The sequence below is a fragment of the Abramis brama genome, assembly GCF_963993115.1.
Source record: "Abramis brama genome assembly, chromosome: 3".
Classification (NCBI taxonomy): Eukaryota; Metazoa; Chordata; class Actinopteri; order Cypriniformes; family Leuciscidae; genus Abramis; species Abramis brama.
This window is the reverse complement of record NC_139965.1, coordinates 28566028-28584498: the sequence shown is the minus strand read 5'-3', so window position 1 is coordinate 28584498 and position 18471 is coordinate 28566028. Positions and strand designations below refer to the sequence as shown.

The following is an 18471-nucleotide window of genomic DNA, read 5'->3' as shown; positions in this document are numbered from 1 at the left end:
AGCATGTTTCCTAAATATCTGCAAACATACTATGGTATTTTTATGCTTTAGTAGAGTGAAAAAGTTACATACAGCACCTTTAAGTTGAGAATTTATAGCTGTAGTTCTGCCATGACAACACTGTAATGGATATGATCATGCTGATATATTTGGTCTTGCCGGAATAGATCTGCTATGCTGCTGCTGCTGCTGCAGAGACTTGCTCTGATCTATAGCAGGACTTGCTACTGCCAATGTATGCACGACATGCTGCTGCTGTACAATATAGCATTCATGAATTAACCATAGCAGATCTATACAGGTGGAGATGGGGAAAGAGGAGGGTTTCTGAAGCGCGCTGCACTGCTTAGACAAATGCTAACCAAGTATTTGAAGGTTGAGCACACAAGCTCTTTGGCTACTGATACAGCAAGAATCAATCAGCTGTGCCCTAGAATGATGTGATTGCAAGCAGCTTGAGTTAAGGACCTATTAGCCTGTGCCATCTAGAGTTATACAACGGAACATTATGTAATATGTGTATGATCTAAAAGATATGAATTGAATAGTGGTCCATTACATCAGAAAACCTTATGTAAAACTTTTCATGAAGACGTTCTGGTAGTTCAGACTGTCCAAAGGCAACAATCACAGCTTCTTATCAGCTGTTTAGTCTGATAACATGTTCTATTTCAGTCTTTCTGGTAGGGGTTATTTTGATGCAATAAAACTACCTCACAAATGCAGAAGGAAATCCACCAGGTCACAGCAGTGGGGGAGTACAACAGTTAGTCATTCTTAGACCAAACCAGTGTTTGGCATGGAAGCACACTTGCTGTTTGCCAGCACAAGACAGCAGCTACAAAACTGCATAGGTTTGTTTAACACTACATAGCATGCATGCTTCCGGCACAAATGTTTAATGTTTTGTCTGCAATGAGGGCTTGTTGACATGTCTTAAGTGTCAAGGACATGTCATCACTGTTTTAACTCTCCTGTCAAGCACAGTCCTGTGCAGTTTTAGCATGTTTTATTATCCCAAGTTGTATTACAAATCGAACAAGTGGAAAAATAATGGCTTTGAAATGTGTTTGGTATCAAGGAGTGCATGACATTGGCTTTTAGAACATTTACTGAGGTGCAACTCAAGAGGAAATGAGAAATAAACAGCATTTTCCCAAGGTTATTGTAAAAACATTTGCTGTCAGGCATGACACGTGTGCACGTAAGTGCACACAATCAAGAAAAAATTAAGTCCACTTGGTCAGAAATGTTTATGAAATATCAATTTATCTATTAACAACACACTTTCCAACATTAACAAAAACTATTATGGCCTTGCAGTGTGGTATCGGTATAAGTCAAAAGATCACAGTATAAGTCAAGCTCACTGGAAGTGATTTAAACTAAACACATAACATCCATTGTATTTGAAAGATACTTTTTCCATTATAATACTTTAAGAAGAGACAAACACAGTTTCAAGGCAGAACTTCCAGACTTTTGATCTTGTTCCAAACCTGAGACACATTGGACACAGGAAGCTCCTAGGAGCCAAAACAAACACAGAGACTGACAGTGTGGAGGGTGTTGCCCAAATAACAGAGATCTCCTCCAAAACCTGTGTGGTTGTCCTTCAAAAAAATACAAGTCAGTTTAAAGGGGAAGCATCAACTTGTTGATACACTTAGAATCAACAATGTAATTATAAATTATAAATGTATTATAATTATAATTATAAATGTTTCTGTAAATATTCATATTAATTGTGAAAACTAAAATGATGCCAATCTCCCCTGATTTAAAAGGTTGTGTCATATCTCCTCTGATTGTCCAGCTTGGTTATGCATTTAGTAGTAACAGCAAAGAGAATGTCAAAGTAAACTAATTATAGCACAGAGTAAACTCTGGTAATCCACTGATTTCCAGATTAAGCAATGGGAAATGAGTGTTCTGTTAAACTGTCCCTATTATGCTATTTTTAAAGGTTCCTAATATTGTTTTGGAGGTCTCAGAACAGGTTTACATGCATCAAAGGTCAAAAAGCACTTTACTTTTCTCATAATATACAGTACATTGCACATCACCACATTTTTTCAATGATTCTCAAACGACTCGTCGGATGAATCAGTCTCTCTAAATCCCTCCTTTCCACAAGCCTATTCTGCTCTGATTGGCCAGATGGCCCAGTCAGTTATGATTGGTCAACCGCTTAGAGCGCTTGTCGGAAGCTAAACGGCCATTACCATAACTGAACGTCAGCTCAGGAGGCTTTCTAAAGCTCAGCGATTGTACACACTGTAAAGACAGTAACAATGGTGTCGATTTTACCATATCAATCTGAGCGCGAGTCCAATGATGAAATATTGGAAGAACTAATTATTCAATCGAACCTCCATCGCAACGATGACTTGAGCAGGACGTTTCTCAGTGATACACTGCTCAGTGTGAGGTACATTATGAGATGTTGCAACTGTAATTCCTCACCATCAGCATTAACAAGACTATGTCCATCAACAAACCCATGTTTCTAATTTATTGCAGTGCACATTACTGTATCAATAATGGTGCATCGTTAGCTGAGCACTAACAAGAATGAGTGATGAGTGGATACAGATGCTGTTCAGTGCTTCAGTCTGCCAAAACGAGGACAACTGGAAAAGTAAATAGAAGTGTAAAGGAACGTATCGTGTCCTGTTAAAATGGCTGGTCTCTGAACAGACTTCAGAAGGATACTGCATCAGAAACAAGTGGATGGTTTATTTTAATGGTGTCCTGGATCACGTTGGAGGATTATATGTTTGTTCATAGAATTTGACCACAGATTGGTTTGTAAACGAGACACAGTGTAATGGAGAGTTCACAAAGAAACTTTTGTTGACAGATGAAGCATTCAGCTGTATTGGATCTCTCTGACATATTTCATAATTGTTTGTCTGTAAGTGACGGTTTTACATTGGCCTATATAATGTTTTCATCAAAGCTCTAACGTGCAATAGTGGGTGGGTGTTTCCTATGCATTGAAGGTAGCCAATCATAACAGTGGCAGTTTACTGATAAATGCCCCTTAAAAATGGATTATTTCAGACAGAGGGGCAGAATGAATGGTTAAGCAAACACTTAAGATGGGTTTGGTGCATACAGGGATAAAAAAGTACCCCATGTGTAAAATTAAATACTCTCCTGTTTCTTTAATGCTGTGGGCCTAATTTTCTGCCAGAGGCCCTGGACATCTTGTTCAGATAGGCTACATGGCATCATGGATTCGATCAAATACCAACAGATAAAAAAAATTGAAACCTGACAACTTATCTTATAACGGGCCATGTTTGGATCTTCCAACAGGACAGTGATCCAAAAACAAACATCATCAAAACAAAAACAAGCACAAAACCAAGCATCTGCAATGGCCATCCCAGTCCCTGACCTGAACCCTATAGAAAATGAGTGGGCTAAACTGAAGAGAAGAAGCACCAACATGGATCTGGGAATCTGAAGGATCTGGAGAGATTCTGTATGGAGGAATGGTCTCTGATCTCTTGTCAGGTGTTCTCCAAACTCATCAGGCATTACTCAGAGCTGTTATCTTGGAAAAAGTATTTAATAAAAGGGGGCAAATAATTGTTCCCAATGTGTTTTGGAGAAAAACATTTATTTCATAATGTGATTTTCCCCCCACTTTCAATTCTTTTACTTCAATGAAAGGTTAGATTTTTTTTTTTTTTTGATAAAATAACAAAAGGATTAACAATGCAGATTTATTTTTTACAGCCATCTTTGATCATATTTACCAAGGGGGGAAATAATTGTGACCAGCACTGTATATTTGTTTTTTGTAAAAAAAAACAAAAAACTTTATTAGCATTATAAGTTAACCTCAAGGAACATATTAAAAAATGTTCATGCTTTCTTTAACGGCGATGTGTCCACTATTAACTGGGGCCAATCCTAATAACAGATGTAAACATAGCCTTTGTGTTAGTCACTCCTCTCTCTTTTTCTAAAAGTATTTATTTTTTGAGAGCTTACAGCTCTCTTGACACTAAAGTAGGTCCTAGTGCAGAGAAAATGCACAGACTGACTGTTTCACAAGGACAATACCTTGAAATTATTTGTGAATTTCTTATCGTTTGTAGCTTATGTATTTATTTCTAAATAAATTAACCATTAAAATGAAACATTTCAACCTAATATTTACCCAGACATTATAATGTAAACACACAGACCCCCGTCTAGGCATACATACACACAAGCACATCAAGTAGTTAATACAGCATCTGAGAGACCCTAGTCCTCTTTAGTCCTTCATTATAAGTTTATTCCTGCTGGACGGTCATTTAAGAAACTCCAAGACTCTGCTCTCACGCTTACGGTGGTCTGGAAGTCTGCTTGAAAGGGAACTCTGCAGCTACTAGATTTATTTTAGTTTTATTTGGCTCTCAGTCAAAAACACTCTGTCAGTGAAAGTGGCTGTTCAGATGGGAATCAATTATAGGGCTGGAAATTCCTAGGGCCTTAGGGTGCCATTGAAAAGTATTTCTTGACTTTGAATTACTTTAGGAGACATAAAGCTGCAGGTGCAGCAGGGCTGAATGTAAAAGGGCATCAGGTGACAGAGTGATATTGGAATCTGATATATGGGAAATGTTTGTCACTTTTGTAAGAGTAACTGATGAACAAGCATGTCCTTTTGGCCAGACAGTTCTTCATTGTCAGATCAACAGGCCGTATCAACATGCCATATAAAAAAGCAGCAGTGTCTGATTCTGTTAGTTTTTGTGCCTTGCTGCTGGTTTGCGTCTGTATGCTCCGTATAGCTTTCTGCTTTGAATCTCTATTTACTATCATTCCTTGTTGTTTATATTGCTAAATATAACTTACTCATCAACATATATTAGATATTGTCTAATATTGCCATCACATTAATCTGACATCGCTAGCTTTTATCTAAATCGTTATCGCTAGAACAACACGCTAGTATCTCGCTAGCCTGTTAACCTGCCATCCGTGCTTGCCGTCTTGTGCGCGCTCGCGCCTTTTACGAGTCTATCACACAACTGTGGTGAGTAGGATGTCAACAAACATGGTGAGTAATGTCTTCTGTTATTGTCACTTGCACTTCATGTCACATGTACATGTATAGTATAACCTTCTCTGTCAGCGGTTTGGACTACACATGTGATAAAAGCAGGGAGATAGTCAGGCTGACGGAGAAGATTTCAGAACTAGAGACACGCACCAAACTTTAATCGAGGATAGTAAGAATGCAAGGGCTTTAGATACTGCTTTGGATGCGACTAGCTTAGTGAACTACATTGTTCGGTTACGGCTGTAGAGCCTGTGCAGCAGGGCAACTGGGTGACCATGACTCGCTGTAGTCACGGAACAAAACAAAACACGCGTGTTCTATTACACGGAACGTGAAAATAGAGACACCAGCCACCATAGTCACATATTTTCCGGGAGCCAGAGCACCTGACATCAAAGCAAATTTAAAAGTGCTGGCTAATGCCAATCGTAAATTCTCTAAGATTATTATTCACGTCGGCACTAATGATGTTCGATTTCGCCAGTCGGAGATCACTAAAATTAACGTTAAAGAGGTGTGTGAACTCGCAAGAACTCGCACTGTAATATGCTTTGGCCCCCTTCCTGTTCGCTAGAGTGATGAGATACATAGTAGACTGTCCTCACTCAAAGACTGGCTGTCTAAGTGGTGTCCACAGAATAATATAGGGTTCATAGACAATTGGAAAAGTTTTTGGGGCAGACCTGACCTGTTGAAAAGAGATGGTATTCATCCCTCCTGGGATAGTGCCGCTCTTCTCTCTAGTAATATGGCACATAGTCTTAGAGCTCAAACATGAATTGGGGCTCAGGTCAGGAAGCAGACAGACTGACTAAACCGACCGTCTGCTAGCTGTCTCACATCACTGAGGACAGATAAATCCCATCACATAGAGACTCTTTCACCAAGATATCATCATATAGAGACTGTGTCTGTTCCCCGAATTAGGAAATACATAAAAACTCCCAAACCCAGTTAAGGGTAAAAATGTAATCGATGTTCAACAAATAAAAAATAGATATAATACAGATGAACAAATGATAAAGCTTGTGTTGCTGAATATTCGATCCCTTACTTCAAAAGCACTTATTGTTAATGATATGATTACAGATTATAACCTAGACATGATGTGTCTGACAGAAACCTGGCTAAAACCAGACAATTACATTACTTTAAATGTAACCCCCAAATGTAGTCCACCCCCAAAGATTGCTGTTATAAAAACGAGCTACGTCTGAAAAGAAAAGGGGGTGGTGTTGCTGTAATCTATTGTAATATCTTCAGAATTACTGAGAAATCTAGTTTCAAATATAATTATTTTGAAGTGTTGGTGCTTAATGTAACACTATTTAGTGTAAATGATAAATCGCGCTTGACATTTGTGCTAGCTACTGTATACAGGCCACCAGGGCACCATACAGACTTTATCAAAGAATTTGCATATTTTTTTTCGGAGTTAGTACTGGCTGCAGATAAAGTCCTAATAGTTGGTGATTTTAATATACATATAGATAACGAAAAAGACACATTGGGATTGGCATTTAGAGACATTGGGCCTCATTCACCAATGTCTTCCTAAAAATTTTCTTAACTTTGTATTATTCCAAGGTTTACTGTAATCAGCTGGATCCTGTTCGTATCCAGACCAGATGGAGGACTTGCACCTGGACACGACCACAACGCATCCCTGAAGTGTCAGCAGAGATTGTGTCAAGTAGACTCTCATCAAAGGCCTCATCGACATGACAGCCATCAGCACTGATCCTCAACAAACCCGTCTCCATCCCGGTGTGATGACTCTGATCTTAAACCAGATGGAACTGGATAATATTCTGATTGTTCCAAACCAGTCTGACTTCTGACCTATAATGCTGCCTGAATCATAATCATAAACTGTTTGTTCATTGGCCAGAGGAGAACTGGCCCCCGACTGAGCCTGGGTTCTCCCAAGGTTTTTTTTTTCTCCATTCTGCCACCTGATGGAGTTTTGGTTCCTTGCCATTGTTGCCTTGTTCCAGCTTTGTTGCCATTGGCTTGGCTTGCTTAGTTGGGGACATTCAATTTAACATTAAATTGAATATTCAACAATAATATTGATCTGCCTGCATTGACACTATTGTACAAGAACTGAACCGAGCTGGACGATGACATCACGGTTTACTCCAGAGTGGCTATATATATATATATATATATATATATATATATATATATATATATATATATATATATATATATATATAAATAAACTAAATAACTTTTTTTTTAATACAAAAATGAAACATCACTGAACTTACTTAAGCTGGACTGTGACACTATTTTCTTCTGGAAACAAGCTTTTTTGCATTATTTTCCTGTTATCTTTGTAAAGCTGATTTGAAACAATCTGTAAAAGCACTATATAAAAAAATGTTACTTGACTTGACTATTACTACGTTATATAAATTATATATCATTTTAAATATAATTAAATATATATCATTAATTAGTCAAAGCGTGAATCGAGTGTTTGCGTCTGTCACGACATGCCAGATATATCCACAGTAAGCCACTTGCATAAACAGTTACATTTGGTTTCACAAGGCAACATTTCAAAGCATACCAAAATACGCTTTGAAATGTTGCCTTGTGAAACCAAACCGAACCAAGAAGAAAATGCAACATTGTAACAAATTAAGTCCCTGTTTCGGAACAAAGCAAACGATCTACTAGTCTGAAAACGCCAGACAATTAACAACCTAGAACCATGTACTTTCTGGGAATATGCAACTTTATAAAATCAGCCTCAAAAATGAATTAGGTCCAGTAGGAGACTAACAAAATGTTCCAATAAAAAATGTCAAGACATATGATTTGATCTATTATGTAATAATAAGAGTGTCACACTTAATTTGCCTCAATGCTTCAAAGTTTACGGTACGGTATACACCACTGAGCAAACAACGCCCTCTTGGGGTTGCTGGAAGAAGTAAGCAATAGTCAAGTGTTAACTTTAATAGAAGAACATTAGCGACATCTACAGTGCAGTAGTTTAAATTACGAATTGATCTACCTTTGACAATGCTGCATTACATTTCGATTTAATATTATTAATAGACAATGTAACCCAGTTGAATACAATTCTTAAGGTAATGGGATTATTTCAATTTATTTGTTTTTGTTTGGTTCTAATCCAGAGCTAAAATGTGAATGAAATATACATCAATATATTGATGTATAAAGGTGTGTGTGTTCCTTTAAGAATGTCGATCAAGTTTGATTGATATAGGCCTACACAGCTCGATGGTGTTTTAAGCCCCCAATGGCTCCCTAGAAGCAGCTAACCCTACCCTACCCTCAACATTAAACCTACCCATCCCCTCGCTGCCTGGAAGGCGCCGTTGGGGGCATAAAACACCAAACACCGGCCTACACATGTGAACAACGTGGTATTAACAAACAAGTTAGGTGTTTCTTTATTTTATTGGTTTATGAGAGTTAAGTCGGGCCCTCACTGGGGTTTTGTGTAAAGTGAGTGGTTGTTCTGGAGGAGACCAGAGGAGAGATTGACAAGTGCAGCTGATCGGAAAGAGACGCTGCAACATTGCGGAAAAGTTGTTTAATCGATCATTCATATTATCAAAACACTGTATTGTGCACAGTAACGTGTATAAGGGGTCTGAACGAGTGTTCATTTGTTTTGTAAAGACTTATCTGTGTATGTTCGCTCGACATCGCTGCCTTTGAAACAATCTATATTGTAAAAAGCGCTATATAAGTAAAGATGACTTGACAAAGTTGATTTGTGAATAAAAATATCTAATTTACTTATCAAAATTCAAAATTCAAAAAAAAAAAAAAAAAAATCCCTCTTGAGAAGAGATGTTTAGAAATAGGTTAATAGAGCAATTTCTGGAGCACTTCAACAGGTGTCTTCCGTGTGAGAGTGACAGTGGGAAAGAGAGTTTTGGAGGGACATTCAAATGTCATTTGACTTAAAAACAGCACAACATTTGCTACCTTAAGACCTGCCCTTTTAATTCCCATAGTGCAATATATTGTATTTTTTTCTGAATAACAAGGAAATTATTAAAAATTAATTGTTGCCATATGGCAACTCCGTACCATAAAGGGTTAGCAATTATTTCTCTCTCTCTCTCTCTCTCTCTCTCTCTCTCTCTCTCTCTCTCTCTCTCTCTCTCTCTCTGTACTAATAGTACTGTTAGAATGGCAGTAACACATTTCATAACAGTTAAGCTGCACAATTTTCAGCAGTTATGTTCTTGGACAGAAGCCCTGAAGCAACATATCATGTTCAGCAGCTCTTTCTAAGGAAATGAGGAGCAGCAACTGCTAACAGTAGTGTTGAGAAAGAAAAAATAATTAATTACCTTCAAAAAAATCTTTAGAATTTAAGTCATATAGCCGACATACCTAAACATAGAATCAGCGCACTATGAGGGCTGAGACCTCCACTACTGGGACCTGATGGCTGAGAATAAAAAAAAAGTAAAGGGTGTTACTGTAAAATCATTTTGTATTGAAAGTCAACCTGACCCTTCTGACTTTTTTCATGCAATTAATTGCTGCTAGTACAAAAGAATGCCAATAACATTGTAACTTGTTTAAACTGGTCCAGGAGCATTTTAGTTTTTCTTACAGTAGCTTCTGTACAAAACCAATATCAATATGCATTTTATACATATAAATAGGAACAAGTAGGGTTTGTTTTTCATCTAGTAGCTTCATTGTATAATTGCATGTTTTTATTAATTTGGTCTTGTATTAATCATTTGACAAAATACAAAAAAAGTGATTTTAAAAAGCAAGAGAAGGGTTGCTTTGGATATTTAATGATATACAAAAAACAATTACAGTGCCACATACCATTAAACATAACATTAACTTTCTAAATATGTCACGTTAGTAACGACTATGGCAAACCAACTGTTCTACCGTAGTAGACGGTTGGCATGCACTAAATTTGCACGTGGTCATGTAAATTATGTTTTATTAACAAAGTTCGGGAAGAGCACGTTCAGATAATTAACACAAGTGGAGAGCACTCAGCAATCAATGGTAAGAGGTATATATACACTCAGGCTCAGCAGTCTCACCTCAATCCATTGACAGTTTTGCAGCAGTTTAGTAGCTTCTTGGTTCGCCGCTCTGCTACCATGTCTCAACGACTAAGCTCTTCATCTGACGAAGAAGCAAACATCGCTAGGAATGCACCTTCACATTCCGCCGGTCCCACAACCATTCCTCCTATGCCGGACGTCGCACCTGAGCCCCAGGCTTCTTTAGGCGACCGCACACCGGCCCGAACAGCCCTGCGCTCACCAAGACGTCAGCCAGTCTTCGCCGACCCTGGCAAGACTTCCATCTTCTTCCCTGGCCTCCTCCTACCGCTCGGCCGTCCCGACGATCCCACCTATCGGGAAATGGACTGTAGCTGGATTGAGGCAAGCGCTGGGTAATTCAGACATACAGGCTTCGCGAAAAATTAACAAAGCGGAGCTGTATGATCTGTACGTTTCCTTACAGTCAACTCCCAAGACGACCCATACGCAGAGCAAAGCCCGCAGGGCCCAAAAGTCGCCTGCCCAGTCACCACCGTCGTTTTCCCGCACAGGATCCGGCTCGCTTCGCCCATCGAGCCGCAGCAACAGGCCTTCAGCGAGCCTGGGCCGCGCCCCAGATTCTGCCATGGCAGGTCCACTCCCACCTCCTGTTGAGGCCCAGCCCTCCACCATGGCTTCTGCTGCCGCAGCGCCGCATACAGCCAGGCCCAGCGGCCTCCCCACAGCCACTCAGTTTTATACTCCTGCTGTTCATAACCCTTTTCCTTTTCAGTGGCCTCCAGCTCCCGTTGCAGACACTAGCGTGAGGCTATCGCCACTAGCAGCACAGGCCCAACAATTTCAACAGTTTTACCCAACAGGTTACAACCCCGCCCACTTCCAGTGGCCTGCAGCTCCAGTAGCTCAAACAAGCGTGGGCCCGCCTCCGCTTGCAGCTCAAGCCCACACTTCATCCTATCATCCTTCCTTTTCTTCATATCCTCCAACTAACTTTCCTCTTCAGGCCACAGCGGGTCATCCAAGCGTGAGGTCATTTAAGCGACCCGATCCAACTAGACGAAGGGTGCGTTTCCGTCCGATCTCAGTTTTGGATACTTGGATCAGCAAAGGCCAGATGAATATAACAAGCTCGCTCAGGCTTCGTTTCATCAGCGCTTCAGATGCAAGATTGCCATCAAGGCAGATCTTCTTATCAGACGATTATGCATTTCTGAGACGGTTATCTGGCAATCAGTAGTCTTAATTTTATAATTAAGGTTGTGCACATTCCAGGCCACTGCAATGCCATAGCTACGCGCTTTAGTTTTCAGGCTTCAGTCGGTTTTGCCCTTTAGCCAACCCAGATACATCACCCTGCCCTCCCCTATCATATAAATGTTCAATTAGATGATCTGCTCAATCCAGCTAGACCGTACTTCACGAAGGCGCGTCTCCCTCCACCTTAAAAGCTCAAACTTCTGCTTGGTTTCTGTTTATAACGTTTTGCTTTTCTTTCCAGATTCCTCTATTTCCATCCTAATCAGGGCCAGCAGTTCCTTCCTCGTCTACAATTATGGAAATCGTAATTAAATATTCTTTCATTCGTAGATTGCTTGCAGGTATTCAATTTTACGCAAAGTTATCAATCCTAATTTCCCACGTTTTTTCACTGCAAACTTTCGTTCGCTTATTACTCAAATGCATAGCTAAATCCTCTAGCACCTCCAGATAAACGCCTGCCTATTACCTTGCCTCTTTTGCAAAGATTAATCATTTCCATCCGCAACGGCCTCTTTTCCACTTATATTAACATTCTACTAGAAGCAGTGTTCTTATCTGCATTTTACAGTTTCATGCGTCCAGGGGAATTCACCTCAGAAACTAATAAATTTGATTCTGCCCGTGGCATTTCATTTTCCCGATCTATGCTTTTCACCTAATTTCTTCACTCTCTTTCTTAAGCACTCCAAGAATGACGCTCAAGGCTCCGGTGTCACCCTAACACAATAACAATTTTTGTCCCTTCACATCTATAATTAAATTTCTTAAAATCTGCACTAGAACTTCAAATCACGCCCCTCTATTCATATTACCTAACTTAGCACCTCTTTCTAAGGCCTGGTTCAGGACTCATTTAACTACTTTAATCAAAAGCTGCAGTCTATCCCCCTCTCTCTATACCGGCCATTCCTTCAGAATTGGGGTAGCACTACAGCAGCTGAACGAGAAATCTCTACATCTCTGCTATTAAGATCATGGGCAGATGGTCTTCCTTGGCATTTGAATCATATACAAGACCTGACTCAAAAACCATTCTCGAAGCTCAGCAAGCTCTCCGTTAACAAATCATACCTATGCAACTACTGGTGGTGGTGTTATGCTCTCTTATTTTCTCATTATCCTGTCAATAGTCTCTAGCCTGCATTCTATAAATGGCTATTGAGTCATCGTCTATGTGTGGCCTAGTGGCCTTGTCTCAGTGTGGCCTCGTCTCTATGTGGCAATAGTAGCCGTTGTGGTCTTGTCCCGTGTGGTCTTTATGGTCTTAAAAAAAAAAAAAAAAGCCCTAGAGGCTTTATGTGATATATGTTCAGTGTGGTCTACTCTGACCGTGTAGCCTAATGTGGCCTTGTCCCGTGGTCTTGTGGCCAGTTATGGCATTGGTTCTGTGTGGCCTAGTGGCTCTGTCTCGTTGGCCTCGTCTCTGTGTGGGTCTCTAGGCCTCGTGGTACAATGTTGCCTTGTCCTGTGTGTGGCCTGTGGCCCTTAACGGCCTAGGTTCTGTGTTCATTCTGTGTTCTGTGTGGTCTACTGTGACCGTGTAGCCTAATGTGGCCTTGTCCCGTGGTCTTGTGGCCAGTTTTGGAATTGGTTCTATGTGGCCTAGCGGCCTTGTCTATGAGTGGTTTGTCTTTGTGTGGCATTAGCGGCCTTGTGGCCCAGCGGGCCTTGTCTCTGTGTGGGTCTTTTAGGCCTAGTGGCATATTGTTGCCTTGTCCTTTAAAAAGATGCCTATGGTTGGCCGCATGGCCCTTCGGGTTATAGGTTCAGTGTGGCTTAGTAGCCGTTGTCTCTGTGTGGTTTGTCTATGTGTGGCCTTAGCGGCTTGGTCTTATCCTTTAAAAGATGCCTATGGTTGGCCAGTGGCCCTTCGGGGCATAGGTTCTGTGTGGTCTAACAAGGCCTTGTAGCATTCATTGCTTGATATATTAAAAAAATAAAATGGCCTGGTTGGCCTTCGTTTTATGTGCTCGTCTAGTCCTACCTTGTCTTCTATGTGGCATTAGCGGCCGTTGTGGTCTATAATAGGCCGTGTGGCTCATCGAGGCCTCGTCTCTGTGGTCAATTATGGCCGTGTGGTCCAATGTGGCCAGATCTGTGTGGTCCAATGAGGCCTGTCTATGTATGGCCCTAGGTGACCTGCTCTGTGTGGTCCAATGAGGCCTGTCTATGTATGGCCCAATGTGGCACTGTCTGTGTGGTCCAATGAGGCCTGTCTATGTATGGCCCAATGTGGCATTGTCTGTGTTCCAATGTGGCCTGTCTATGTATGGCCCAATGTGTGCACTGTCTGTGTGGTCCAATGTGGCCTGTCTATGTATGACCCAATGTGGCACTTTCTGTGTGGTCCAATGAGGCCTGTCTATGTATGGCCAAATGTGGCACTGTCTGTGTGGTCCAATGTGGCACTGTCTGTGTGGTCCAATGTGGCCGGTCTATGTATGGCCCAATGTGGCACTTTCTGTTTGGTCCAATGAGGCCTGTCTATGTATGGCCCAATGTGGCACTGTCTGTGTGGTCCAATGTGGCACTGTCTGTGTGGTCCAATGAGGCCTGCCTATGTATGGCCCAATGTGGCACTGTCTGTGTGGTCCAATGTGGCCGGTCTATGTATGGCCCAATGTGGCACTGTCTGTGTGGTCCAATGTGGCCTGTCTATGTATGACCCAATGTGGCACTTTCTGTGTGGTCCAATGAGGCCTGTCTATGTATGGCCCAATGTGGCACTGTCTGTGTTCCAATGTGGCCTGTCTATGTATGACCCAATGTGGCACTTTCTGTGTGGTCCAATGAGGCCTGTCTATGTATGGCCCAATGTGTGCACTGTCTGTGTGGTCCAATGTGGCACTGTCTGTGTGGTCCAATGTGGCCGGTCTATGTATGGCCCAATGTGGCCTGTCTATGTATGGCCCACTGTGGCACTGTCTGTGTGGTCCAATGAGGCCTGCCTATGTATGGCCCAATGTGGCACTGTCTGTGTGGTCCAATGTGGCCGGTCTATGTATGGCCCAATGTGGCACTGTCTCTGTGGTCCAATGTGGCCTGTCTATGTATGACCTAATGTGGCTCTGCTCTGTGTTGTCCAATGAGGCCTTGTCTCTGTGTGTCCTTAGGAGTGGAACTGGTAATAATTATTCCATGGCTCCATGTAGTACCTGACAGGTTAACGTTTTACCTTTTAATTAAATGCATGCTTACATTAAGTCTAGGGGCCCTATCATACACCCGACGCAATGCAGCACCAAGCGTGACGCAAGTGTTTTTTGCTAGTTTCAGCCCGACGCATTTATCATTTTCACATCCTGCGCCACGTTGTTTAAATAGCAAATGCATTTGCGCCTATTTGTGGGCCCATGGATGTGCTGGTCTGAAAATGAGGTGTGTTCAGGCATATTGTTGGCGCATTGCTATTTTGAGGCTACTGAAATATGCACAGTATTTTTTTTGTTATTTAAAGAGCGCGTTAGTAATGTGCGCCTATAGGCGGGTCTACAACACATGTACACTTTGCTTATTACACACACAGGGACGCGCAGCAGCACACAAATAGCCAAATATTAAAAATAAAAGGATTCCAATGTAAAAGATTAATATTGTGTACATAAAGATATGGTGGAACCCGTCTTGTCTCGTAGATGTCTGCTTGCACGCTTTAATATCGCACACGAGCAGATCCGTTTGCGTTCTGGAGATGCGTTTAGTCTTTCCGTCATGTAAATAGCAAATCCGCCTTGCGCAAGCGCAACTGGCTTTTAAATGGAATGGGAGATGAGACTCTGGTTGATTTATTTCACGTAACGCTCAAAACACAGAGTACTGTTCAAACACTCCATTTACTCATTAAGAGAATAGGGACAACCCTTTTAGACCATGCACCGTGCGCGCCGTCCATTTTTCCTCTCGTTAAACTAGCAAAAGTGGATTAGGACACGCCCTGAGTGCACTTGCACTTTAGATCATGCACTTGGATCTTTAAAATAGTGCCCTAGAATTACAATAACCATCATGTTTACACAGCGCACACAATGCCTGCGCTCCTCACTCATGATTTCTCTCAACATGGGGACAGGAGAGGTGTCGGTCAATAAATTGGAAAACAAAGTAAATTAAAAAAAATAACTCAGCTATTTTGTTGTAAATTTAAAAGTAATGCTTTACTTTACTAGTTGTTTTAAAAAGGTAATCTGATTACGTAACTTGCGTTAAAGACATTAGAAGAGAAATGTCTAATGAAACTTCAGCTTTGCCATCACTGGAATAGATAGACATTTTAAAAATATTTTAAAATTATTAAAATATAAGTATATAAAAATAAGTTATTTTAAATTATATTATTTCACAATGTTAGTTTTACTGTATTTTTTATCAAATAAATGCAGCCTTGGTGAGCATAAGAGAGTTCTTTCAAAAACAACCTTTTGAACTATAGTGTATCATTATTATTCAGTATACCCCTTATAAGTGTTTGCAGACTGTAAGAGCAAAATAAAAAAATCCAATTGCATTTAGAATTTTGCTTTAGGCAGGGCTACAAACTGACCTGACCTTAAAATGGAAAAAAACGGAAAGCTTACAGTAATTACAGACTACTCCAACGGTCCCACATCTTTCGTGGTCTTGTTGCATGCAGTTCCTTGAAAGGAAATGTTTAAACTGACAGACAGACACCAACACCCTGTTATATCACTTAAAGATGAGAATCTTGCAAGAAAATACTTCCAGACTCTAGTTTGCACATATGCTGACAATGCCTAAAATGGGATTTGTACATTTTGGTGCACCTCCAGTATATATTTGGTCTAGGTCAAAACTACTATTGTTTGAGGTGTGATTGAGCTGTTACCTATTAACTTGATGGAACAGGCTGCAGTTTGTACACTCATTTCTTGCCAAGGTATTTACCATTTCCTTTTGATATGCAGACAAAATCCATGAAAGGTTTTCCCCTGTGAAACTGAAAACTGAGAGATTTTAGCATATAAATGGTATAATGTTTTACTTTAAGCTGTTTTTATGCAAAGACTGTAATGGGTCTGGATTTTAACAACAGTTCTTTTCCTCATCAAGACTGTGATTCACATATTAAACCGGGAAACATTAGTGAGAGCAAGAGCATGGGGAAACTGTGAGACGGGCCAAAGTGTCAGAGCCTCTCTATTTGTCCGAACAGGAGGAGGGACTAGGAGAAAAAGGTGGGGACTATGCTAATAGATTGAGAGGAAGTGAGGGAAGACTAGAGGAATGTGTTGGAGATTTCAGGGAGAGTTCAGCTGGCCGGGAACGTGATATCTGCCAAAAGAAGAGAAAGAGAGGGACAGATACTCACACTGAACGGGTGAAAACATGCCCCATTTCACTGTGGTACCAGTGCAGGATAACTCACCGTCCAACTATGACAGTCTGGAGGGTATAAACTGGGTGGATTACAGAGACACAGGACAGGGAGGATACCCTGGACATGGAGACACAGTTAGCTCAGATGGTAAGTTTTCTTTTCATGTATCACTTTGTGAAAAACATCCCTCTAAGCATAAAACTTTTGGTTTAACTACATCAGGAGCTAAGATTAAAAGTTGATTCAGTTTAAAAGTTAGATTTAACCCTAGTATTCGTGACAGACATCCTCAAAGCATCAGCTATTTAGTTATCATGACAATTGTTTAGTCACTAACTTCATAGAACCCACTGATTACTTACATCCCAGTTGTTGGAAAGTTTTTAGGGACCTTTATCATGTTGGAAAAGTTGCATCTCTATAAATGACGTATATGTGATGTAAGGGGAGGGATATAAAAGTAACTCAAGCTGAGACTCTTGGCACAGTGCTGACATGCCAGACACCACTGTGGCGACAAAGGAAAACAATATAGAGCCAAAGCAGAGGCGGGACCGGGGGGTAATGCAATAATGGGACAGGCCTCAAGTATTCATGGACACAAAAGATGTAGACCTCTTTGTTCCAAGACAGCAGCTGAGGGTTTAACTGGCATTTATTTCCTCCATATTTTCCATTTCATTCTCTAGCGCATTTTAAAAGAGAGAAACGAATTATAAGATGTGCAGCCCATGATTAAGAGACATAAGCATCTGTTTACTGCAGCTGTAATGCCATATTGAGAGACCACCAGGTCTGTGTCTGGGTAAAAGGGCTCAAATTTGGGATATATAATAGTCGAGTGAGGCTTTTGTAAATGGGATATGTACACCATCATACATACAAATATTTAGCCCGTACTGTATACTAATATTTCACTGTTAGTAAGGTGAAGGGATGATAGCATTGCTCAAGCTGGTCTTTTCATGTTTTTGCCTATAGGCTGTACTTTTATGTTGAAATGAATGAACAAAGTGAATCATTGAATGAATCACTGCAGGGGAAAAAAAGAAAATTGTATATAAGGAATAATTATAAAGCTTATTATAAATGAATCATTGCAACAGCAGTAAAAAATATAATATCATACGTGATATCAAATGGACAGCAAAGAATTAATAGTGTGCAATCCAAATTAAATACATACCCCAAAAGAACATTTTATCTCTATATTTTTTATAGAAAAATAGAAAAAAGCAAATATACTATATATACAAAAACTGATTTTCACGTCACATATTTCCCATGTATTTTCGATAATCTAATGTTATCACTGGCTCTTTATTTTCTCTCTCGCTCACTTTCTCTCTGAGTATGGAAATAACAGGCTGGAAAACTTGCAGAGGTACAATTATAATCCAATTCCTTAGATTCAAATTTCCTAGCAGAAGATGTGTTTGTCCATGGCAGGTCTGAATTAAAAAAAAAAAACTTGATGTATCTGCATGTCTTTTTGCAAGTTTGGAGAGTAATTTAACATTCAGCATCACTTCAGCCTTTTGATCACCACATAGACATGAGGAAAGATATTTTGGGTGGTCATTGAGGTTGTAGATCTCTAAATACCAAATGAGTACCAATATGATTTTCAATGCATAAGCATAGATTGATGAAGAAGAGTCTTGTGTGGCAGTCGCACTGGTGGGTCATTTAAATTTAGGAGGGGCAGAGCAGAAGGAGGGTGTTCACACTGCTAACTATGTTTTTTTTTTGTGTGTGTGTGTCAGCTC

At 40.4% G+C, this 18471-nt stretch overlaps 1 protein-coding gene across 1 annotated transcript in view; it reads left to right on the top strand.

Annotated features, from left to right (window-relative positions):
* The first annotated feature begins 16586 nt into the window (after nucleotides 1-16586).
* slc12a4 (solute carrier family 12 member 4) overlaps nucleotides 16587-18471 on the top strand; it is a 28474-nt gene continuing 26589 nt past the window's right edge. The window contains exon 1 of the mRNA XM_084109469.1: nucleotides 16587-16849. Within this exon, the coding sequence (XP_083965595.1) occupies nucleotides 16711-16849 (139 nt within the window). The 5' untranslated portion in view covers nucleotides 16587-16710. The remainder of the gene's footprint in view (nucleotides 16850-18471) is intronic.